We start from the raw sequence: 27464 nt of genomic DNA on the forward strand, positions 1-27464 counted from the left end.
AAGCCGCTGCCTGACTAAATGAAGGTTAGGGTTCAACCACAAATTATTTTTGCCATTTTCAGTTCTGCCACAGTGGGAATTTGCATGTTTGAAATAAGTCATACACAGGGTAACTCAGTAAGCAACTACAAACAATAGTACTGTCACAAAATGATGTCAACACTGACTTTTTGATCAAACAAATCTTGTTGCTGAGAAGCATTTGAGAAGAATTTTGAGCCTGTGCTTTCGTTGGTTTGCTCTTACTGGGGATGAGGCCGTTCATGCTGCCCAATTAACTGCGTAGTGGATCAACATCATAAAAGACTGTGTAATTGCAGGACTTATATGGATCATAAATACCTGAGTAATGGGTGCCATTTTCATTTTAGCAGCAGGGAGCATATGGACAGTGACTACTGCAGCACTTCTTTGACAGGGAGAGCAATAAACACACTTGTTTTTCTGTGTGCTCATCATTTGTAAACAATAAACCACAGAGATACATGCAGATGACGAGGCTATCATCATAACTGCTGCTGCTACGGCTTGACAAATCATGTCACCTTCTAGCCATCGTAATTAATTTGGCTTATGATCTTTAGTGTTTAGGTGACAAACTGTAACAGTTAACCCTTAATCAGTTAACCGCAGAGAACATTTCTGACCGGATACACATGTCAGTCTGTAGGTTAATCATGCTGCTCTTCAGCACTGTGCACCAACTGAGTCTGTTCTGAGCTAGCTTGTGGCACTGCTCCTTCAGCGATTAAAGCTAGTAACGCCATCCAGACCCAACAGTGTGGCTGTGGGAACACTCTACCCACTAAATGCTGACATTTTTTCAGGAATCCTGCAGGATTGTTGGGATGGGAGTAAATTTCACTACTCATCACATGACTGGGACAGGACAGGAATCCTAATAATAACACTAAGCTAACAATGTGAAGTTAGCAGCTTTATATTCATTTTACAGGGCATGGGAAATATATTTCTTTATGTATGAGGACACATGTTGTTTTATGCTGAGCATGTTAAGTGATAACGACCGTATAAGATAGTGTTGCAATTGCAATGCTAATTTCCATTACCATGTTGATTCTAATTCCAATGATGTGTTAGCATCGAGCTAACAGATGAAGCGCTAGTTATTTGCCACGTGGTTGAAGCAGTTAGAATCAGACTAATGCTAACTACCAAGCAAGTTTCCACTTGCACGGAGTGTTTGGTGCATATAATAAGCACATTAGAAAATAAAATTGAAGGCAAAGTACTGCAACAGTCAAAAACATAAATATAGAATGGGAAATTGCAATATAAATATTTAAAGATAGTATGAATATGTAGGCCTACAATATAGCTGTTCCAGCTGTTAAGTTAGGAGTTTTTTTTTTTATCACTATGCTATAATGATTGAGTTTGCTTATCTATAAATATGCAGTTCTAATATTAATAAACAATATTTTCTGTATTATTTAAAAACAACACAGGAACAGGATGAGATAGAGACATTCTTTCAGGATCAGGAAGGGACAGGATTTTTTGATGTACTCTGTCATGGAATTGGGATGGGACAGGAGTTTTTTGTAGGAGTGGGATGGGACAAGAGTGAAAATCCACTCCCTTGCCACCCTCTAGCGCCCACCCTCTGGTCTCCCCCTTGGTTGCCCTGGTAAGTAAAAGGCTTAATTTTGAGCTGCAAACCCCCTTTAGCATTGTTAACATGATAACACTGCTATAGCTATGCTAACATCGTCAACAATACTAAAAGGGTTTTGCAGCTAAAATTAAGCTGCCCGCTTATCGGGGTAACCTGAGGGGAGACCAGAGCATGCTGCGTGAGGCCACCATGTTTCCACTGCAAGCTAGCTCCCACCCAACCTATGGGGTGTGCAGTGCAGAGCAGCTAAGGCTAACATTGGCTAACTAGTGGAGACTGTAGGATGGGCAGTGGGCACCACATTACAGTCAATTTACTATTTTTAATATTTAAAAAACAAAAACAACAACAAAAAAAAAAAAACACTGGCTGGATATTACAGTTGTAAATAATTTGATGAATGTGTATATATTTTGGGTTGTAAATAACTTGGGGATAGTTGTTTGTATGTTTATATTTGGTTGTAAATTGATTTATGAAGCTGTTTAATTTATTAATAGACAAGTAAGGAAGGGGTAGGGTCATATAAGTTTTACTTCTACCTGCTCCTTTTCGGACACTGTTCTTTTTGTTTGTATTCCATTTTCTGTTTTTAAATTTTATTTTTTTTTTATGTTCAAAATAAATGAATGAATGAATGAATTCATTCATTCATTCATTCATACATACAGCATGTTAATGCAGCTATCAGGCTGGTTGTCAGCAAAGCCAACAGAAAATAAAAGGTGAGACATTTCCATCACAAAACGTTAAAATTTCACCACCTCTAAATGGATAGCACTTTATAATGCAGTGCTAAAGCTCACTGAGTCAATGGTGTGCCAGACTAAAAGAAAAGGCCTCTTGTATTTCTTGTCATTATGCATTTTTTTCATCAAAAATAAACCGGTTACTTACTAGTGTCGGGCTATTGAAAGCCAAATTAACCTACACCAGACCCTGCTGTATGTCAGATACTGGCCTCAAATATTGGTCTCACACTTGATATTAGTACATAAAGCAGAATGCACATAATGAAATGGTGCATCATGTCTATGAGCAGAAACAAATCATATCCTAAAATGACCAAAATTATCTTTTAATGCTGGATGTGTCTCCCTTACTAATATATGACTGTGTTTGATTAGCAAGGTATATGTGTCTCCATAGGTACTTTCTTAATAAGCCCACACACATTTTAGTTTTCTTTAAATTATAAAATTTGGCACAGCAAAGTCCTCAAGAAATACTAAGTCTGAAAATCTAAACATGAAAGACGCAGCTCAAGAATTTGAGAAACCTCACAAACACTTAAAACTTCTTCAGAGATACTCTATTTCACCTCTAACTTTTGTCTGTCTTGGTCTGTGTGTGCTGCTCAGGAGGGGAGTTAATGAGAGTGTGAAATTAGTGCAGAATCATGGTGTGTTTCGTTTTCACCACAGGCTACAATGGTGGGAGGCAGAGCCCTTCTGTCCTTTTCCTGTCATCTAGCTTTCTATCCGCTCCTCATTCCTTTCATCGCTTGTTCCATTGTCCTTCCCTCTCTGCTTCCCCCGAGCGCTCTCTGTCAATCTCCCACCCTCTGACTCTTTTCTTTTTTCACTCGACCATGGACACTTACAGCAGAACCAACTCTGAGCAGACCTTATATGAATTCGAGTATCTGCACATCAACAGAAGTACTTTTTAATAAGCTAATGCTACAAGTGCATACGAAGGGTTCTGTACTCAACCTGACTGTTACACAGCAGCGAAGTGTTCAATCTGGCACACCTGCCTGCGTGACTACTAGGAATATTATGAGCTTCCTTTATGTTTTGGTACACAAATGCACAACTGCAATAACATGCACTCACATACAAAGGGGCTTTGAGGCAAATTCTGAATGAGGCACAGTCAGTGATTTCAAAAGACGACTGAAACGTTCAAATGAATCTTCCCCACAGGTAATTTTGAGGGCCAAAAATCTATTTGGAGTCAGAACTAGTAATTAGAAAGCAGCGAGATTAAAAGCAAAATGAAGTCGGTTAGAAAGGAAATTAACTGAGCATGAGTATGATACAATTACATAAAGCCCTTCAGCAGGCGAGTTCATGACTCTGAATCGCACACAAAAAAATTGGTTCTCAAAATCTCTCTATTTTCATAGATCTGGCCATCATTCCTATCAGTAATGATAACATTTTACTCACTAATTAACTCCGATATGGCAACACAGTAATTCTGTCGGACTTAAGGCTTCACCTGCACACACACAGAAACACACACTGCCACACAGACACAAATACAGCATACCAGGCATGGCCGTGCCTGGTCATCCTGTGGATGGTGAACAGGGAGAGATTAGGGGCCTGCTGAAGCTTTTCAAAATGCCAATGTCGTCCGGCGCAAGGGGTGTAAATACCACCCAAATGTCAGCAGGAGACCCCAGAAGTCAAACTAAATTGGCTGCTACATGCACAAACACTACCCTGTGTCTGCCCCGTATTTGTGTGCGCGTCTTTAAAGACATACATTCTGTGCTCTGACACATCGGGTTGGATTGCTACACTTGTGAGGGCAGAACCAATCTCATTCATTCACTTACTACAAAACTGCTCAGCTCAAAACGAACATGGCGGATATCCCAAGGGAGGGATAATGTTTTGGCAACCTTAAGGGTCATTCAGTGCTCTCTAGAGGAGATGTAACCGAACACACCGACAAAAATGCACCAACAAACTCAAATGTAAGGTTTTAGCTGCCTTTAGCCTTGTCAGAATAAATTCAAACATACTTGTCGATGATACTTAGAGATTGAAGTTTGGTGTTTAGAAATAACAGTAGTTGTGTCTACTTCACAATATAAGTAGGTTAGGTTACTTCATTTGTATCTGCAGGTAGAACTGGTTGGCAGTAGAAGACAAGGCATCCATCTTGACACATTTTACAAACAACACAGAACAACAGATGGACATAATAAAAGTACTTAACTCCAATGATCAGTAATAAATAAACAAATAATTAAAAGTTGCTTCCAAAGCATCTGTGCAGGGCTGCTACGACTTGTTCATCTGAGTGATGGCTGCTGAACCAAAGCTGTTTTTAGACCGCTGAAATTCACTGTTCAAAGGGTGGGAGTCACCAATTAAAGTTGAGGCGGTTATCCACTGTAAGTGTCTGGTGTTCAGTGACTCTGGATCAAGCTGTGAGTGACCAGTCAGTTTACTAGACCATTTAATTTGATTCAGAGAGCTTCTGTTTTTGAAAGAATGAGCCATTTAAGTCTACATATAAAGCGGGTTCACTTTCAAGGACCCGCCATGTGGTTCTTCAGTAGCTCCAGTGGCTCTATAGGGCCATTCACATTTTCACGACGACCACCATAGTTCTCCTACATGCTTGGCACATGGGAGAAGCTTCAGTTCTGCAATCTCACTGCTAGATGCCACTAAATCCAACACACTGGCCCTTTAATAGATGTGACTTCATATATGTTAGCATATCCTCTCAAACAAATTATCATGAGTTTTGTTTTATATGTATTCAGCTACAGAGGGGAAACCTATATACATATTGTTTACATACATATGCACAATAAGAATGTAGACAGAGACGCAAACATAAGCGACAAGTACAAAAGAGTAGTCTACTCCACACTGGTCCCCTTCTTATCATAATCCATCCACTTCCTGGCATTTAGCCAGGGCTAGGTTGTCGTGGCAGCAGGCTAACTGAGGTAAGACAGATGTCCTCCTCCCCAGCCACCTCCAACAGCTCTTCCTGGGGGAGCATGAGGCCTGCCAAGATCAGGTGGGATTTATAATCCCTCCATCATATCCTGGATCACAAATGCAGACACGGTATTCTGTTTAATCTCTGCTGCTTCTGGATATTTTGTCCAAAATAAAGAAGGTAACAAACCATAACCTTGGTGGAGCCCAGTGCCCAAATGCACTTGATCTACAGCAAAGAATACAGACGCAGCTCACACCTGGGTTATACATGAATTTGATAGCACATGGGAATGGTGATGGCACTTCATATTCCACCAGTACTCCCCAAAGAATCTCCAAGGGGCAGGAGTAGATCAGTCCATACCAGAGGGTTGCTAGTTCAAGTCACAGTATGGACCAAGAATAAAGAATGGACTGGCAGCTGGATAGGTGCTTGGTTACCTCCTGGGCACTGCTGAAGAGTTGTTGAGCAAGGCACTGAGTGGCGGCACTGATGGCTGACCCTGCGCTACCCTCTTGTTGCATGTATGTGTAGGGAGGATTCACGAAAATGATTTGCATTTCAACTGCCAACTACCTGTAAACTGTTGAGATTACAAAGTTAGAGGAGTGTAGATAAAGCATGCAATATTAAAGGACTTACATAAAGTAGAAAAGCAATGTATAGCAAATATAAAATATGGTCTGTGGCAAATTTAAGACTTAATATAAACTGGACAACCGTAAGGTGCAATTATAAGAACTGGCTCACAGTAAAGTCCCAAATCTAAAATAATGAATCTGTTTTTATGTCTGGAACCCCCCATCTACAATGGGCTCCTCGTTGAGGACTTGGCTCATATTCTGGAGTTACTCTCTAATCCTGAATCCTCCTTAAGAAATCTGATCCCATTTGTTTCGGCGGTTGGAAGCCTCTTGCGACCGCATGCCTTTGCTCACGTCGACCCCAGCGTGATCCGGACCCTGGACCTTCCGCATGGCAGACAAGTGCTCTAACCACTACACTAGGGCCCCAAAATATATAACAATAAAGTAATTTTAAAAAGAAGAGGTACCATTGCCTAAAATAGGTCTTCTTCAAGTCAACAAAGATGATGAAGATGTAAAGTGGACAGAAACACTTTAATGATACCTGAAGTAGCTTTGCATGAGCAAAGAGCTGCACTGCTGCTCCATGATAAAGGTCCTGTATCACGAGTGGGTTGGGATACATTATTTCACTCAGCATTACTTTGGCAATTCGGCATAACCCGTATCATGGAGCGCATTCTCATCAGGTTCAGTTAACTCTGGGTTTACTAATCCAACTGTGAGCTATGTCACGCAATAGAGATACCATTGTTAATTACAAGCCAATCACATGCAGCACCATCTGAACCGTGAATGGAGTGCTTAATATGACATGAGATGAAATGTTAATACCCACAAGGGCATTAGGTTAATGCGCCAGCAGAGTGATATAGAGAAAGGGGAAAGATAAAACGTAATCACACAAGTACAATAAAATAGGTGGCTTAGCCTTACTTATATATCTGAATGAATTTCTAAACTAAAAGACTATGGTAATAAATAAGTGTGGGGATTATTATGTAAGATCTTTAAGGGATCTAATTGGTCATTTTGTGGGCCATTTTGATCTGATTCTCTGAGGTTAACCCTCTCTGGAGCACTGAAAATGTCCATGACTAATATACCACTGACAGGTAGAAAGTCATCACATTAAAAAGTTTGCGGATGTTTGTGGTTCTTCGTTCACCAGATATCAATAAAGATTTAAAAAACAGACACACCATAACAACATAAAGCACACTTGATTTAGGAGATGAAAAAGAAATGTACCACAACGTGCTGAAACCATTTGCAATCAAACATTAAGACCCCGTTGTCTCGTATGCCCACACATTGCCACACACACACACACACACCACACACCACTGATTTCCTGTGCTGCAGCCCCCAACTGCTTCTGTCATTAAAGATGCCATGAGTTGCATGGCTGGCTGCAGGAGGTGTAGTGATCCATCAGCGGAGTGCCAGGGCTTTGCCATTAGAAAACCATCTGCAAGAAACAGCGCTCCATTGGCACTACAAGTCTGGAGAGGGCAAGTCGGAGGGAGAGAGAGAGAGAGAAAAGAGAGGCCCCGTGTGCAAGGCAGTTTGCTGTGATTGATATGAACCATTACAGACAACATGGGAGAGGTAGGCAGAAAGCTAGTCACCGTTTTATTTTTGGTCATTTGTTCAGACGAGAGCTTGGCCGGACCCACAGTGAAGAGGGGTTGAACGTCAGTGTGTGTGTGTGTGTGTGTGTGTCATAGAGAGAATAAAAGTGTGGAACAGAGGGAGAGAGACAGACTGAGAGCAAAGACTCAGGGCCAAAGCAGCAGTAAAGGGACATAAACACACAGGCAACCACCTGGAGAAGACATTAAAGCATGCGTAGACACATGCATGCACACGTCAACACACACACATACAAACATAGACAGCCCTTACTCTCTGAAACCAGTATTTTGCTTTCAAAGGGCATCAATCAATCAAAGAAAAGGTAACATGACAACTGACAATACAGCTTACATTAGTGGGGATGTGATGAGCAAAATGCATCTGATAGATTAAGTGCATCTAGCTTAACCAAATTAAGATATTCAGTGATTCCATACTGTTTAGTGGTCAGGGGATATGTATAATATACAAAATCTAACCAAACACCTCTCTCGGCTTTTCCATGTTTGCCTGTATTCACTGACTGTAAGACTAAATGTTCTACAGCCAAACAGTTAAGCTAGTTAGCTACCTCATAATACAGTTACTACCCAGATGGCCTGTGTGAGGCTATAGCTCTCCACTGGCTGAGTGTTCAAGATACTTTTACAGTCAAATCATCTGTCAACTGCCAACTGCCTTATACAAATTTAAGAGATAAACAAAGCGTTTGCCAAAAAGGAGCACTTATCCCTCCTCTGTGCATTAAAACTATGCACCATGATGTTAAAATTGTACAAATGTATGCCAGGCAACGTGCAGAAGTAGGAAACATCTCTGTTTAATGGATCCTAGAAGGTAATGTATCACTGCATGGAGGCCAATTCAATTAAATTGCTTCACTATTAGATTTACACTACTCGCCTGGGACCACAGCGCTGTATAGAAAACGACCAGACATACAGAACATTACCACAAAGACAACCCTTCACAATGCTCAAATTTAATGGGAAATAAAAACACGGGTGGTAGTCGATCCCGATTCCTGGAGGGTATCAACAAAACATTTGGAACTGGAGGTACAGTACATTACATCATGTTTGATTTACGGTATCCCGCTAAACATTAAAAAGGTTGAAATCGATAGATGGTCACTAAGAGGCCGTGTAATATAATTAGTTTACATTTTACTGGTATTGAGTCATGTCCCAGCCGTCATATGTCTTGAGTGGCTTGGTCATCCCTCTCTGACAGACCAGTATGATGCCAGTGGCCCTTTCACGCATGTGTCTCATAAAGTTAATGGAATCCGCCCAAACTGTTCCAGTAAAGACAGCAAGTTCTGGCGTAGTAGCCAAGAGACAGTGTCATGTTTTTGTCCACAAAATATACCTGTATAACAAGTCCAAGTTGATGCCAAAATTCCGAAAACGTGACAGCAGGGTATGGTTTTTCTGCAGCACTGTAGGTATCCTAGATATCGGGAATTCTTCCAAACCAGACAAGGCAGCATATACACCTACAAGTATTTTTGTCTGCTGTAAAATGCTAAAGGAAGAAGAGGAACACCAACTAGCACAGAAGAATATGTGGAAGACAGCGACAAGTGCAGCTAACGTGACAACTCTGTCTGGACTTCGAAAAGACAAGTGTGTTTTCCTGAGGCCAGCATATTTCTTTAATTCTCTGCAATGGGAGTGTCACATATGTACACTATGATACAAAAACCAGCAGCGTGACGAGATGCTGAGCATCTATTCTCGGCTCAGCGCTGCATGTCTTGGTATCATATTGGGTATTGGTATCGACGACTAAATTTCTGGGGTCTCATTTATACGCACAAAACAAGGCCTGAAAGAGGCGTAGGCCACTTCCCACGCAAAAGCTGTGATCTATGAAAAAAGACTTGATGAGAGAAACTTTGACCCATGCTTACGAACATTTTGGAGACGGGAAATTGGCGATGCAGATGGTGAGGTGAAAGCCTGATTGTAGAAATTGTAGAATATTTTTTGGTGCACGCCATTTTTGCCTTTTGTCCATATGTACTTTTTTAGTATGGATCCTATGCTTTGTTTTATAAATGAGACCCCTGGTATCATGACATGCCTATGTATAACTACATCCTGGGTGGTCAGATTGCCATGACTGATTTACTGCATTGCAGTAATGGCACCCTATTCGTTCTTCATTACACAGCTTGTTTGACATTACAATTTGCTCATCACTTCATTTATCTTTCCTTGTGACTCCTCTCAGTCCACAGTCATCATCACATTAGTACTCTATTTAAGGACTTACTCATACAGTGGGCGGTGTGTCATCACAAATGAGTGACGACAGACTTCTTGCTGTTTTGTGTTGCTGATCACATTCCCAATAAAATAGAAAGACATCTTGAAACCACATTCAGATAAAGTTTTGGCTGGGTGTTCACTGTACCTGAGAAGAGGCTGGAAGATGACAGTGATGTTCCTCGCTCCCGGTTTACACACAAACTTCATCTCTCCTCCTTCAATCAGGTTGTCATCAGCACCACCTACAACAAGGAAAACAGGGCTTGACTCAATCAAACATGTCAAAATAGACATATATACATGGCAGTGTTGTAGCAGGAGGTGCTTGAAATGCACAGTAGGTAAAATGTGTGTGTGAGTCATATGTAGGATGACATTTAGAGGATTAAGGTGGTTCTAAATACGTGCTTTCAAACTCACGACTCAGAACTTAATCATCACCATGTCGTGTCCTTTAACAAAACACCAAATCCCGAGCAACCCCAAGAGTGCTGCTCTGTAGATGACCCATAACTCTGATCATGCAACACTGATGTTCCCTCTATAAATCAATATATCTTTTTTAAATCTTAAACAATTCTTAATCATTTTAAACATTAAATGTTTAATCAGTACAGGAGTACAAACCTCAGCCTTCATAAACACGTCACTCAATCAGTGCAGTTCTCCTTCACAAATCTAAATGCATCCCACACACCCGCACACCTCCATGCCCCTGCGTCACTGCGTGGGTGAACCCCAAAGCTAACAGGGTTAATCAGAAAATCATTGCCATGTAACATGCTCAGAAAGGAACGGGGGAGGTAGACACCGAGGGGAGGGGGCTGAAGACAGGGGAAGAGGGGAGATCATAGGGGAGAGAAAGAACACCCAAGCTCATTACCTCCACTCATCCTGAAGTAATCAATATAATTGATGGGGGAGAAATTGCGGCTTGTTGTCAATACAGCTAACTGCAAAGCAAAATGATTTACTGTCTTTGTGTTTGTGCATGTAGAAAGGGTTTTGAAAGAATACTTTGCATGAATGCATGTGCAGATGTATAAGCTTGTACAGTGTTTGCAAGTAAAGCTGCTGAATAAGAATAAGAATAGGAGATGGAGGAGCAGCAGGAGGTATTGCTGCCTGTGTGCGGCAGAGAAAATATTATTCATTAAAATCTCTTGATTTAGGTTTATGGTTTAGTCCCAAAGCACTCTGTAACAATACATCCACGAGACTGGAAAAAAAAAACAGACAATGCAATAAATAACCTCCTCGATTCAAAACCAAGGGAGTCTGATAACAACTGATCTCTGTGTTTGGGGAAACCTGAAGAAAAAAGTTTGCTTTCAAAATTTTAGGACCATCAACATGCTGCACTTTACTGTTTAAAGTGTGTTCAGTTGAAATGAGGTGTGATGTTCTGTCAAGTGTACAGAGTAAGTTAAGTGGAAGAACTGGACAGAGATAAAAAAAAAAAAGACGGTGATCCAAGCTACTCTGATAGGGTTTCGAAATGGGTACAGTGTGTGCGCTGTCTGAAATGGTGAGATTTCAGCTTGGCACAAAGCCTTGCTCTGCTGTTTCCTTCTGTTTCATTTCCATGTCCAATACGACCTTGCGAAGCTTGTGTGATATAACACAAAGACGCTTCGCCATGGTGCAAAAGCCTGTTCCGCATTACCTGCGCTGCCTGCCTAGCCTTGCATTCAAATGCATATCAACCCATTGTTCCCTGTGCCGGGGCTCCATAATACATTTCTAATGGAACAAGTTTCATTTGAAGAAGTATGGGAGACAACACTCCCCGTATTTTCATTAAAATGACAAGGGAAGCTTTCAATCCAACCAAAACTTTCAAATCAAGGGGTTTCTGATTCTGATCTGTTGCCATGAAATTCGCCTGCGCAGTGAGCCCACGTTCGCGTTGCTAAGTGGAGACAGAGATGAGGTCCAATTCACTCAAACTCTCTTTCTCCATCTCTCCATCCATTCATCCTTCCTTTGGTGCCAATTCAATTAAGACTCAATTACAGGCTCCTAAACAAAGCTGCCGCCAACGCACTCTCCTGCTCATCCTCCCTCTCTGCCTCACGTTCTCCGTCTCTATCTCTCTCGCTGCGCGTCAACACGGAAAGAGCTGGCTAAACTTTTGTTTCCTTGTCATCAACTTGCAAACACTCAAGTTCCCATGAATAACATTAACATGTCACAGACTCTGAGGATGTTAGCGTCACCTGTCTGCTCCAAGAGCCGCATCGAACCGGAAACTACACACACACACGCACCAAATTGACTAGCATGTATGTCTTCCCAATGACAGTGACCAATTTAATTTCATGCTCTAAACATCTGCATCCGTGTCAGACAAAGGAGCGAGGAAGAGACCTCATTGATCCATGGGGTCTGGGACCAGCTGCCAACAGGGCATAGCACTGATGAATATTAAATAGGCCAGCATTAATATGCATGGGATTCTTCAGAGTTGTCTAGACGTGACAGGGTGGCTCCGGTTTCAGGTCAGGATGCCACCAAACTGCTGCCAGCCGTCTCTCCACATAATGTGTAAAAAGTGCCATTTTTTGTTTGCGAGAGCTTGTGTGTTTGCATGTGTGTGCTCGAGGATTCGTTAGTGTTGTTTGGATGAGCGTCTGCGCATTTCAGTCCCCTTGGTGTGTGGTCTGATCCAGGATTAGTGGAGAGAGGGGTGTGTGTGGAGGTGTGGTGCTCAGTGGGACGGCAACTGAAAGCTGGAAAGGAAGAAGCAACACATTCTAATGTGGCCAAATCTGCCTGAAATCCCCCTCGAGGACCACTGCACCGTCTGCAACACACATGGCCATGACACACAACTTCTATCCATAAAAACATCCGCAGCTTTAAGGGGTGCAAACAGACAGGTACACATATGTATACGCATACGGTACAAAACAAGCACATACACACACACTTGTGACACAGAGCATGAAACAAATGGATCCACCTAAACTACACAGATGTTGACATGCACTCACACAGTGACACCCATCCAGCCCCCTGCGGCGCCTTAGCATGCGCTCCCCAGCCCACATGTAATCAAGTCGGGCAGTGACTTAGTGAAATTGCATTAGCTACACTTTCCTGGGTTTGATGAGAAACTGGTTTGATCCTGTGATGAATTCCGGCCCTGCCCAGATTTAGGCAGGGGAGAGAACGAACGTGTGATGCCTTCTTTAACACACTCCAGCGTCTCCTGGGACCGGAGTGTTTCTGTATGCATCTGCGAGTGTGCCAGAGAGAGCGAGATGGGGAAATCCAGACAGGCGGGCGAAGGAACAGTCATAATCCCTAATTTACAAGTGGTTTGAATCTGTTTTATGTCCACAATCTAAATGTGTGAGTCTGTATGGAAAAAAGGAGAGCTAGGACAGGAACTAGTCCAAATGCTCATGATTCCCTGCCTGAGGGTGTGTGTGTGCTAGAGTTGGATACCATTTACATGTGAACCAATACTTGAACTGATTCTGGTACTTGGAATTTGGTACTGATACCCAACAGTATCATTTCTCAGTACTCTGCTTAATGACAAAAATGTAAGTTCTGGACAAGATGCAGGGGTGACACAGACTTCAACACCAATGCACGGATAGTTTTTGCTTGCTGGGAAGCAGACAGAGCGGCAGTGGAGCTCTCTGGCCAACTTCCCGGCTTTGGAGCGCTTTTGTTTCTTGTCTGAAGTTGAACCTGCGGCTCCACAAAGCTCCGTTGCCGGCCTCAGAGCTCCATGACTGGCTTCCTGCCTTGGTAGTGTTTCGCAGCAAATTCCGCCTCTTGTCTTAATCCTGCGTTGTCACCCAGATGAGCACTCAAGAACTGACACTTGCCAAAATGGATTTAACTTGAAGAGATACGTTACAGTAGTGGTTCCCAACTGGTGGGTAGCAGTCCAAAAGTGTGCTGCAGCTCCATTCTGAATGGATGACAAGTGACTCGCAAACATGTCAAGTTTTGGAAATTGTTGAAATGGTTGGTCGCCAACCCTAGCATGTACTAGCACATATATAGCAATAGATAACAATTCATCCATCCATCCATTTTCGTAAGCGCTTATCCTCTTGAGTGTCAGGGGGCTGGAGCCTGTCCCCGCTGACATTGGGTGAGAGGTGGGGTTCACCCTGGACAGGTCGCCAGACTGTCACAGGGCTGACACAGCCATTCGCACTCACATTCACACCTACGGACAATTTAGAGTCACCAGTTAACCTGCATGTCTTTGGACTGTGGGAGGAAGCTGGAGTACCTGGAGAATACCCATGCTGACACGGGGAGAACATGCGAACTCTGCACAGAAGGGCTCCCTCCTAGGATTGTACCAGGATCCCTCTTGCTGTGAGACGTCACTGCTAACCACTAAACCACAATGCTGCCTGACAACAATTCAATATACAAATATTTTAAAGAATCTCAAAACTGTTTGCTATGGCTTTTTCTTGATTTTTTTTTCCTTCCAAAATTCTGATCTGCACCTAATGTAACTGCTTTTAAAACAACTTAAATTGTACTTTAATTTTTTTTTGGTGTTTTTTTTTATTATAAGTTTATTCATTTTTATTTTCACTACTGTTTTATTTGTTTATGTGATACTCTTTTACTCTTCCTGCCTGTGTGCACTTCATTATGTTCCTTATTACCTTCCTTGAGCTGTGTGAAATGTGCAATAAAAAATAAACATGCCTCACCTTTTATGACTTTACATTTTAACCAGTACCACACTTCCTAACCACTGTTTTTAAAATGTGATAGCTCTTTAAGTTTGCTTGTTATTATCATTGCTCTCCTAATAAAATTCTAAAACTGAGTTAACATGTTTATATGTTTTATATTTCGCATGTCTAAATAAATGTTTTTGGAAAAGTTAAATTGACAAGTTAGGTTACCATCATGTAAATATACCCATAACAATCATTCTTAAATACAATATAGACATTATGAGTATTTTTATACTATACTGTACAGTACATAAAGTATTACTGGCCTTTAAAATACTAATAATAGTCCAGTTGGCATAAACTCCTTAAAGTGCTTAAGTTCTGTTTGTTCATGTGTCTGAATACAACAGCCATGCATGCATGTGATCACAGCTGTAATCTCTCCTTTATAGCCAGTGTGCCAAGCTGGGTCTGTGTTCATGTCAACTCAAGAGGATCAAAGATGCCTATGATCGCTCTGGCTAGACTCTGATTGGGACTGGCAGGAGGGCGACTGTGTGACTGACTCACAATCACGTCCCCAACAAACACAATGGAGGCTCACAAAAGCGACAACAATTGGCTGCGCTGGTCAAAACAGCACAAGCAGAATTTAACACCATGTAGAAATTTGACAGGTAGTATTCTGCAGTATCTGCAACTCTCCACGGGATGTACAGTAATTGCTGGCCTATAAAAACAAGCAGAGGGAGGCAGCGCTCTTCCTGTGATTGAGGTCCCTAATCCGTAGCGTTGGCCAGCGCTGCACATTTCATGCTAAATTGTGCAAACAGAAAGCAACATATAGAATAATCCAATTTTCAACCTCAATGGCCTCATTTGTCTGTAGCTGTAATGCTATGAAAATTAGTTTGGGAGTGATCAATTCAGGTAATATTCACTGTGTACAACTCAGATACAATTTAACTGTGTGTGTGTGTGTGTGTGTGTGTGTGTGTGTATGCTTGTGAAAGAATCAGCCTGGCAGCCGGCTGCATATTCACAGAGTTGAAACCTGCTGATCTAATAAGAAAGATCTGCGTGTCAATAATGTATGACTCTCTGGTCAATTTCGGGCATCCCATTCCACTCAGACTGTCTTCATGTCTGATTGGGTCTTAATGAGAGCCTTCTATTATTAAAATTAATTTGAGGGGATGGTATCGGCTGCTCCGCCAACCATGAGACCAAATCCAGCCCTTAGCCGAGAATAAACGGTATAAATAAATAATAGTATAAATAAATTCAGGTGTAAATTGAGTTGGATTAATAATTAAATGTGTCTCCGTGGTCTTGAGTTTAATGAATGCACATCTGCCAGTGGTGGTATGACAACAATGCACTCCAGAAGCAGGATGAATATTAATTGTGCAGAATGCCTCTTTTGAGACGTGAGGAAGAGCCATCCTCGGTAAGGGACATTTTGTGGGGGAAGAACTCTTTGAACAGCTGGAAACGTGCGTCATTTACCCCTAAAACTTCAGTGATGACAGTTCAGTTTCAATCTGTTGGCAAGTGGTGGCCATGTTGGAAGCTTTATACAGATTTCCAAAAGTTGGTAACATTCAAGGTTTTCCTTTTGACAGAAACAAGACTTAGGACTTTATCTAAACGATCTATAGCACATGGTCTAAAGTGCATGGCACAAGGGAATGTAAGTTATGTGCAAACCCACTCGTTAAACGGTGCATAATCAGGGTAATCACGGCATAATCATAGGTGTGTCTTGGGCATAACAAGAATTCAGCCAACCAGAGTGTCATCCCCAGGGGCGTAAATATAGACAGTGCAGGCAGTGTGGTTGCACTGGGGCCCCTGGGGTGGAGGGGCCTGTAGAGAAAGCAGGCTCTTGCAAGTGATTCAGATTGCCACCTTAGACATATACCTGTGGTCAAATAGGAAGACTAAAAACTATAGTTACGAGGTCTAAACTTTTAGACTCTGAAATAATCAGTTGAGCTGTTCCTCGTGTGTAAATGCGTACAGCGTCTCTCTTACAGGGGAGCCTGCAGCTTTGCTCTCTGCTTTATTCATATTTTTGAGAATATACGTATTTACTCATTAATGATGTGTCATTTCACCCATCTGCGACCCGCATGTCTCTGTGTGTGTGTCACAAGCAGTGTGTACACGTTTTGAACCCACCTCTGTAGATGCATCTTAATTTCTGAATAAAGTGCTCTTAAAATAGCCATGGGCCAGTCGCACAATGCACCTTAATTTAAGATTTTCCTAAAAGTCCAAGTTAAGGTTTCCTTGAGGTAAAATCGGGATCACAAAGTCTTCTTAAGGTTTCCTCAAAATGTTTACTTAAGGAAGTTTTTCTCATTATCTTGGACTTGTACTTAAGGAATTGCTTCAAGTTTGTTCAAACGTTAGACCTTAGTAGCAAAAGTAAGGACAAAAACATTAAGTACCTCTGTCTTCAGCTTAACTGCAACATGGCTGACTTTATGGAGATAAATGAGAAAAATAAGGCTTCCTGAGAAGTGTGTTCTACAACCAGGAGAACACAATGGACATGCTTAATGATGACCAAATGATTTTGTGCTATAAATTTAACCGCAAGTCAATCTATGATTGTGACTGTCTGGTTCTAGATCACTCAATTTTCCAAAGCTGCACCCTTACAGTCTCTTTACAATTATTGATTGCTCTGCGGTTTTTGTGCAATGGGATGTTTCCAGTCAGTTATTGGCCAGGTGTTCCATTTAAGCCTTAAGTGTCATACTTAAGGGACAAATTTAAGGTGTTTTGTGCAAGCAGCCCCTGGTTTTTGTTGGTCAATGTCACAATCACTTTCTGCTGCCCATAAAATAGTCGACACTGGAGGAAGTCGGAAGAACACCAAAATCAGTAGACTGTACCTCCCAGACACCTTGACTTTACGTAGCAAATTTTCCGTCAACTTATCTGATAATTTTTGAGTTGTTTCAGCCTGGAACAAATAAGTAGACCATCGAATCAAAAACCGGAGAATACAAAATGGAGGAAGCTTAAATATCAGCTGCGTCACATGGTGCATGTGGTCCCTACATCACCAAATTCAAGCACTCTATTGAAGCATCACTGTGCTCACTTTAATCATCAAGGGCTTAAAAACACTCTTTACTGTCATGGTCTCTTGAATCTGTCAACCATAACAAAGAATTCCGTATGAGTGATTGAGTCTATGCATGTCAGTGTGTGTGTGTGTGTGTGTGTGGATAAAGACCAAGAGAACTAATCGCCCAGAAAACCAAGTGTCATCACATCTCTGATTGGACCCAGCAGGGAATCTAACAGCACATTGCACACCCTCTTCTTTACCGGAAGAACCTGTTGCCTGCTGGGAAAGCAAGAGGCTGAACATTTATCTGCCCGGCTGTCAGTGAAGCTGCAACGGTACAGGTGCCAGGGCGTCTGCAGCCTCATGTCCTGCGTGCCCTTCTTCCCCCCTTCATTCCCTCCCTTTTTTCATTTGTTCATCCCTCCATCTTCCCCAATCAGCAGGTCTGAGATTAAAAGTAAACAAAGAGGTGACAGTCAAAGCCGCCAATAATGACAAGACCAATGCTGATTGAAATTAGCCTCAGGTTGGGAAAATACACCAAGCTCTTTCTCTCTGATTAAATGTCTGCACTGTGTAAACTACAACCTCGCTCTGTTCTCCTTCTGTTGTCCTCTGCATCCCCACTGTCATTTCTATTCTCCTCCGCTTCCACTTTCTCACTGCATTTAATGTCTGACTTATCTGCGCGTCACCTCGCCAGGATCGAAATCTTGATGTCATGTGAAAATCTCATAGCTCTAACTTCGGCCATGTTTACGTTTTATCTCAGCAGGTCTTTGTGAGATAAAGAGTTTCTTCCTGAAAACTTTACATTTGATTATGTGACAATACGTTTCCTCACAGCTTGCAGATATTGGCCGTATCTGATGTTCGGCAGTAAGAATCAGCTTTGTCGTTTCTCAACTATTATATGGTTTCAAGGTCACTATTGCACTGACGGAGTAACCAAATGAGATATGCATGCGGTGTCTATTGTGGAAGTGCTTTAGTTAAGGAGCAGTGTGTACGATTTAGGGACAGAAATGAGATATAATATTCAGAATTCTGTCTCAATAGTGTACAATCACCTGAAACTAGGAATTATGTTTTTGTTAACTTAGAATGAGCCCTTCATATCAACACAGGTAGCAGGCCCTCTTCCACGGAGCCTGCCAATTGTCGACAGTAAGCCAGAACAGACAAACCAAACGCTGGCTCTAGATAGGGCCTTCTATGTTTTTACGTTGAAGTGAAGGCAACCAGAGGTTTTCTACATGCTTCAAAATGGGGGTAGAGGGGAAGGGTATCTGCAATTTTGAATGGTTATGCATGGCAGTCTATAGGCTAATTTTGCAGCTCTTCAGTTTACTGCATTGTGCATAAACTGGGGCTCATAGGAGCTAGCTTGTGGCGCTGCACATTCCCTACCGCGTTCCCGACCCAACAGTGCTGCTGTGGTAAAATTGTGCCTACTGTCTGGTCTCCAAGCAGGTTGCCCAGGTGAGGAAAGGGCTCAATTTTGAATGGTAAATCCCAGCTGAGGGCATTAGCTCGGATAGCACCATTAGCAGTGTCAGGCCAGCTAGTGATGCTAACACAGTTAACCATGTGAAACAGGTTTTGCAGCTCAAAGTATATCTGCTTACCCCAGGCTACCTGGGGGGAGGTGGGCGGTGGCCACCACGTTTCCGCAGCAGTAATTGGCAAATGAGCAGCACCGCTCACTATGTAGCTGCTAAGGCTAACGTTAGCTAACCAGTGGAGACCAGAGGGTGGGCAGTGGGCACGATGTTTCCGCATCTTGACTCAGCTTGCTGGCTGGCTGTCAGCAAAGCCAACAGAAAATAAATAAAAGGTAAAACTTTGAAATGTGGTGCTAAAGCTCACTGAGTCAACGTAGCACTGGACTAAAACAAAAGCTGTCTTGTATTTCACGTCATTTTGTTTGTTTAATTTTTTGCCTGGAAAAAAAAAAAAAAAAGACCAGCTAGTTACTGGATAACGGGTGTCAGGATATCGAAACCAAAATTAACCACATTTGACATCCCTACTACACACTGGTCCTTTGATGCAGGAGTCATTTTGCTTGACATCCAGTTTTACTTCTGTACTTGTACCACATTACTCCGGCAGGTGTTGCTGGCATGTGTTTGGACAATCATCTATGATTCCCATTTTGTCTAGAAGTGGAGAGCCACACTTGCTGAATGAGGTGAAGTGCAATGTACTACTAGCATCAATCCTGTAAAAGATTCTATACAATACTTGTGTGTTGTGTACAAACATATGACATAACAACAGTGAGTCAAATGCTGGCAACTCCAATATCAGTCTCTAAATAACTGCCTGCAATGTCTTTTCTATTATCATGCTTCTATCTTTCAGTTTTCTAACCACAGGGCGAATGAGGTACAATGCAGTAAAACATGATATCATTATTAGAAGCCACAGTGCTTTTTCCACACTGCCTCCATGCTCCACTCTAATATCAGCACCAGAGCTACTGTAATTTAATCACTGGTCCCACAGAAGACAAGAATCCAACACTGCATTTAGGTGCGTATGTGTGTCTGTTTATGTACAGTGTGCGTGTGTGTGTGTGTGTGTGTGTGTGTGTGTGCGTCTTGGAGGAGGAGAGGAATCATATCTGTAATGTTTTAACCAATCAACCTTGCTGAAATCTATGTACGAGCAAATTGAACATGATGAGCCCAAGCTAACACACACAAAATAACTCCTGAAAGCCAGGACATCTGCAGCAAACCGTGTGTGTGTGTGTGTGTGTGTGTGTGTGTGTGCGTGTGCCTGTTTTCCACAATATGCAGAGCTGCTCCATATTTGTTTTCATGCTGAACACAAATAAAGGCTTTTCACAGTAATAGCCTGTCAGGTAACAGAGGTACCTTGCATTTTTATCTACAAACCCAGTTATGTCGCTGCTGGAACAAAGTGATTCATAAAGGCGTGGGGCCGGAGCAAGAAGGGGAAACATGTCATTTTCTAGTGGCATTCCTGCGGGGAACAGAACTCAAGCATGGACTCGGTTACAACGTGCCATTTAATTACAGCATGTTGGACATGTCATATATGACATAACTTGGCAGGCATACTTTATGTAGCATACACACACACCCACATGTGGCAACTATGAAAGTCCTCATCAGTCATTGATGTGACATGGGCCTTTTCTCCGTCACTCAGCTTCCAGGGTAATGGTAAACTAGGAATAATGGCCAGTTGAGGGACATTTCTAAAAACAGAAATGGTAAGTCTGATTATATTCTGAATATAGAGAAGACTATTAACATGTCAATTTAATTTTCCTTACGCTGGGCATACACTTTTTGATTTGAGCTCATTTCTGACACGATGCTTGTTTTTGAGCTAGACTGAATTTCAGCTTCTTTGGGGCATCGTTTGCCGTGCAGTGTACAGGGCAAGGGCGTAGATTTGCAAATGGAAAATAGGGACATGTCCCTACAGAATTGTTCCTACCAATGTTTGAGCTAACGTCTTCACATTATCCATCATTCTTAAGTTTTGTGCACAAAAATATGACTCGTAGTGATTCAAGAACGGAAAGTGCATTTAATTTTTCAATACGTGAAGATCACCTTTTATGTTTGCCCAAGTGTTTTCAGTTAGTTTGGGCATTCCACCTCCAATAATCAGCTCACAACTGCTTAGACTCATCCAGAGAGGGTCCGAAATGGGGTTCTGTGACTCTATACTCATTAAATTGTGATTCAAAAGGGGTGTCGGTAGCTTAGTGGATAGTGCCATATATAGAGGTGATGCCTGCTGCATGTCGTCCCCCACTCTCTCTCTCTCTCTCTCTCTCCCCATTTCACTCTGTCCTGTCCATTAAAGGCAAAAAGCCCCCAAAAAAATCTTTAAGAAAAAAAGAAAATTATGATTTAAAAATTATGTATTATATTATATTATATTATATTATATTATATTATATTATATTATATTATATGCAACATTAGAACTTTATTCTCAACTGCTCAGAGAACAAAGATATATGTAATATGTTTTGAATGAGCAGAAATTTGGGTGAAAAACATGAGCAATTAAAGTCCAGGGGTTTATGAATTACTTAAAATTAATGAATTTATCCTTGATGGGAGTGAATCGGTGCCATATGCACATTTAAAAAGGTTATTTTCCTAAAAAAAGACACAGAGGGAGCTGGGAAAGTGATCTATGCCTGCATGTGTGCTGACTAAGAAGAGATAACAGCCAACAGAGTTGATCAACAGGAGAATATTTGAACGCAATACAGAATGCCTTAGAGACGTCCTGCATTATATTCCAATATGGCCTATTTTCATATTTTGAATCGTCATTTTTCGGCTAAATTTTCTGTATTCCTTTACATAAATAAAGAGATTTCCATCATAAATGGGTGCATAAAACAGGTTTCCCTAATAATGTTGAAAGTAAACCTACACCCATGGTACAGTGGGGAGCGAGGACTGATCATGCTTGATCAACTTTTCTCGACCGACTGTCAGATGTTTGGATTTCTGACATGTCAGACATTTTTGTGGGCCGTCATCAGACTCTTGCACAGTTGAAGCGGAGCCGCGAGTCAGTTTTTTTCTTATTGTGCCTGTGCAATGTTGCAAACAGAGCATCTGAAGGTAACACACGTGCCTCTTGGATGTGTCTTCCTCCTTCTATCGCAACCATGAAAGAAAAGTGGTGTAACATTCCAGACCTCCAGTGACAAACACGCTTTTAACTGCCTCAGAGCTTTTAAATTAATCTTAACTGACACCTGTCAATAGCCAGAACTATCCAAAGGGACCGACAGGCTGTTTTATTATGTACAGTGTGAGCACTCAGGTCATGGCTTGACGAAGAGTGTGCGCACATAGATTGTGATCCATGGCTTTACATGGCAGACAGTTAACTTGTACAGGAGGAGTTTAAATTTATCAACATTTATAGAACAGGTTCAAATTGTACAGTGTGTGCCCAGCTTAAGTCTTCCATTTGCCATAAGGCAGTTCAAAGAAAGAAATTATGGTCTTAAAGTGAAAGAAAAGGTTTCTGTACTGTGTGTTAATTTCCCTAAATTAACTCTGAGACTGGGATGACGTTTCAGAAGTTTCTGAAAAATTACTACAAGGTTGCAAATTATAAGTTAACGCAATATTACATCCTTTATATAATTTATGCCTATTGAATTCAATCTGTTGCACAAAGTTTTGGAAGAGAGACTTCACAGGTTTATTGAGAACAGTTTATCATTTTTATTTTACAGCGCGTGAGATGTAATTTAGAGTTTAGAATAGCCTGAGGACTTACAGTTTATAAATCAGTTAAAGAAGAAATCCAACTCCATAATCAAGTAAAATTATTTTTGCTCATATACAAGAACTAAGCACTCAGGAGAAAAAACTGGCACTAATACACATTTTCTGTAATCTTTCTTTGAGAAACTATAAATATTGGATTTATTTAAATCATGCAGCTGACATTTACTTATGATGAGTCCATACGAACATACACATTGCTGACTGTGGCAGGATTTAATTTGCTTATTATCTGTTTCTGATGCTACTGAGTCTTCCATGTTGTGACTCCCACGCTAACACACCCAAATTAAAATGTCAATCTCCAAGTAGCAAATAGCAAGAGAAAGTTAACACCACAAAAGAAAGACGAGCATGAAAGATCATATCTCGACAAAGCAAGAAAGGGGAGGGGCAAAGAAATAAAAATGTGAGGCATCAATCACGGCTAAGCAGGTGTCTTTGACATTCCAGCATCATAATCCCATAATAATTATTGACTTCTTTTACCGACAGTTCAGTTCAATCCATGTCTCGTTTATGAATATGATAAATCATAATTGCAAGGTCAGCGGAAGTCAAGTATTGATCACTCCACAAGATGTGTGAACAGCCATTATCCTTGAATTCTGACAACAAATGAAGAGAATGAATGATTGGAAAAAGAATAATGAAAAGGCAAGTCAGTGATTTTACAATAAAAATAGAGAGGAACTCATCTGAAAGGGTTCGGGTTATGTATCACAATACAGGGGATATGACTGAATATAATGCAATACTCTAAGCAAGGGGACATGTTGTGATTTTTAATTTCTGATTTACTAATTTTAGGAACTAGTGGTGCACCCTTTGTTACTCTGCCTTTTTCATAGGTCCGTGTTCTGAAACACAACTACCAATCTGGATTAATGGATCATTGATATACCCCGTTAAGAGCTGGCTACAGAGCAACCATGCAGCCATCTTAGTTCTTTCCATATCTTGACCTCAAAATGACCATGATGCATGCCCAAATGGATGTGAGAGATGGAGTCTGGAGCATGTTCTAGGACACCACTGTCAGCGTCACCAATGACAATCATAAAGTAGCAGCCAACCATGTAGGAAAAGTTTCGCATTTCACTGGAGTTGCAGCTTAAATGACTTCTTGTGACAAATAAAATGACTGATTGATTGACTAATTGATACATCATCACGGAACATAACATTGTGATGCTCAAGTATGAATGCAAATAAGAGAAATACATAATTACATTTCCCCAACCACTAAATCCTGTTCTGAATTTACCTCTTTGAAATTAAAATGTGGAATTTCTTGATTTGCAATTTCAAAAGCTGAATTTGAAATTTATTTGCAATGTTCACAAATTTGGATTGAAAAATATGAAGTTTCAGAATTAGAAACAACAGATTCAGGTCGCTCAAATTCAAATACAACATCAAATTCAACTGATCAAAACATTCAGTCACAACTGTCTAATCCTGTTCGGGACAGCCCAAATGTGCCGTTTATTTTTTTCCAACTTTAATTTTTAGAGCTGAATTTAACCAACTGAATTTGAGCAAACCGAATCTATTTGTTTTAAAAATCTGGAACTTGATTTTTTGAATCTGCATTTGTTTTTCACCCCGCAATCTGTTAATTGACAATTTTCCAAGTTGAGCTGATAGAAATAACAGCAATATTTGGTCAATCCAATAGTGACACAACAAAAAAAAGAAAGTAGTAAGTAATATAAGAACTATACAAAACCAAGAGAGGACTAAGACAAGTAAAATACTACAAACCTAATCAGTGCCCGTAACAAGACAAAGAACAAAACAACATAGTAAAATATATATGTGCATATGATGATAAAAATTACACTAAATATTAAAAAATAATAACATAGTTATTGGTCAGACACATCATAATTTCATGTCTTCATCATGCTCAATCATTCAGGAGTATCTGCAAAGTCCAGCTCTTGTATATATACTCGTAAATCATGCAAAATTTCCTCAGGGAGCCCTTCATTATGCACCTGATTCTTTGCAGTTTAACAAAATTAACTTGCCTTATCCATAGAGTGTGTGATGGAGGTATTGGGGACCTCAGCTTGAGTAACATCAAGCGTCTGGCTGGTATTGTAACAACGGCTGTAAAAGTTGCCTCATGGGCAAACGATGCAATCACTGAGTTTGTGAATATTTAAAAAACATATATGTAGTCAAATTCAGCTTTTGAAATTGCAAATCAAGACATTTCATACTTGTATTTCAAAGAGCTGAATTCAGAACCAATAAATTCAGATGAATGGTTTTCGAAGTAAAATGTTTCAATGCCGTGAATTCAGTGGTTTTTAAATTTCAATATTCAAATACTTATGTCTCTTATTTCCTTCCAAACTTAAGTGTATCGCTATTTTCTCACACTCCTCTCTGAAAGTGGTTCTTTGATGTGGAACGAGGTTGGACCTGGAAAACACGGGCTAGTTTTCTCAAGGAGCAATCAAAATGAAAAAGGTGGTACACTGGAGCATGCCGTTTTTGAGGGGCAGTGAATGAGGGTGTCTCAAAGCCTCCTCCAATGACCCCATCACCGTTCTGAAATGTCCAAGCTTTTCTGAAAACTGCTTCACCCTTACACGTAATACGTTCTACCCCCGGCAATCACAATCCCAGTTTGGCCAAAGTGTGTAACATCACACATGACTTGGCAGGAACGTGCTGTTTCTGCCACTTCTCATTGCAAACACACACACGCACTTCTGTGAACACGTGGCTATCAACATCTGCTGGCTCCTCCCCTGATGTCCCACCCAGCATCACCTCCACCCGTGTCTCCCGCGAGACATTTTTTCCATTTGCACCTCTTCTTCCTCCCCTCCCCATCGGAGGTGTACAAATCAGTTTGACAAGGAACACCACTTCTAGTTGCCCCCAACAGCCGCTCTCCTCCTCCTCCTCCTCCTCCTCCTCTCACTGTTCCTGCCCACTCTCATGGGAACATGATGCTATTATACATAAACAAGAAGCCCCTAACACAGCAAAGGCTCCTTTTCTCTTTCTCAGACGGCGCATTAAAGGTGTGGGCAGAGAGAGAGAGCTGTTTGTAACTATCTTGCTTGCGTAGGGGACTCAGCCAGACTGTTCTTTTTGTTTGCTGGACACCATGTAAACAAGTCTATTTGAATATCAAAAGGAAAACAGGGAATGTGTGAAATAGATTCGGAGTCGAGTTGATTATGAATACGTCTTAGGAGCAGAGGAAGGTCAGAGGTGGGAAAGAGTTGGGAATGGGAGTACATTTATGTGCCTGCAGGAAAACGGGGAAGTCTGAAGTAGGTATGTTTGCTTACGATCACATCCGGGGCAACAATGTGGTGATAGACAGGCTTTGTGTGCGGCTGTCACATCAAACGTGCCCCAGGGCAAGGCAATATCGCACGAAACACAAAGAACGGCCGTGACGCAAAGGGAAATAAAATCAAAGGAAAGGGCTGTAAATGCATTACTAACTCAGCATGGTGCAAGGCTGCAGCGGTTATTGAGATATATTCACACTTCACCTCCCAGATGACCACTGGGGCACTCCGAGTCATCCCACTGCCTACACACATACCACAAAGAGGCAATAAAAAAGCAAGGGGCGGGGATGTAGAAGTCTAGAGGTTGGGAGACATGCAGAGGAATATGGGCGCACGGTAACACGTCTATAGCTGGAATATTGTTATTTTCATAATTTATTCATAGGGAATGTGATTGAATCTGGATGGGGTTCTGTGATTCTGAAGTAGTGGTTTGCCAACCATACAAACACGCCCGCAAACACTATACACACGTATAGACAGACAGCTGAGGATCTGCTGTATATGTGAGCACTACATACGTGCTCTAGCTGGCGGTCTACTCTTCATACGTTCACACCGCATATTCCAGATGTGGCTGCATATGGAGCTGTAATAAAGTCTTTAGATGAAGCATTGGATTAATTGAAGCGTACGAGACGTGCTTCAGTGGAGAAGGCGAGCAATTAAGTCCCCCTGTGTGTTTGCATGTGTATGTGCGGCATGTGTAGCTGCGTGCATGTGTGTAATGATATATGGCGAGTCCTTACAACACTCCAGAGACATAAATTACAGATATTACAGATTAATTTCAAACCCATTAGAGATATGTGACTCTGGGTAGGTTACGAAATCATTAGACGTTCTATACAACCACTGCTGCTCTGATTCTTATTTAAAGGTCCAGTGTGAAGGATTAAGGGGATATATATATATATATATATATAAGGGGATAATTTTTAATATCATATGAAAAATTTGTGATACTTGCAATATTTTGACTTGTTCACATTTTACATCATACTGTTACCCATGGCAACAACAAGCATGGCTGAAAGCGAAATTATTAGCAACTCTGCGATGGTTCCAAAAAGAGGAGCAGTTTCAGTAGTGTGGAATAAACTGTGGCGTCCTGAATGTTTTATGAACAACCCCGGACTTCTCAGACTCTTTTAGCGAGTTACTGCTCAGAGGAACTCATTCAGCAGCTCCTCTGGCAGCAGCACAGTGTCTCTCCCTTTCCTCTCTCA

General features: G+C 41.3%; 1 protein-coding gene across 1 annotated transcript in view; it reads right to left on the minus strand.

Moving 5' to 3' along the window:
- The window catches only part of exoc4 (exocyst complex component 4), a 195062-nt gene that overhangs the window by 114428 nt on the left and 53170 nt on the right, over positions 1-27464 (minus strand). Inside the window, exon 11 of the mRNA XM_049566575.1 lies at positions 9985-10081. Coding sequence (XP_049422532.1) covers positions 9985-10081 — 97 coding nt within the window. The remainder of the gene's footprint in view (positions 1-9984; positions 10082-27464) is intronic.

Source organism: Epinephelus fuscoguttatus, linkage group LG22 (assembly GCF_011397635.1).
Source record: "Epinephelus fuscoguttatus linkage group LG22, E.fuscoguttatus.final_Chr_v1".
NCBI classification, from domain to species: domain Eukaryota; kingdom Metazoa; phylum Chordata; class Actinopteri; order Perciformes; family Serranidae; genus Epinephelus; species Epinephelus fuscoguttatus.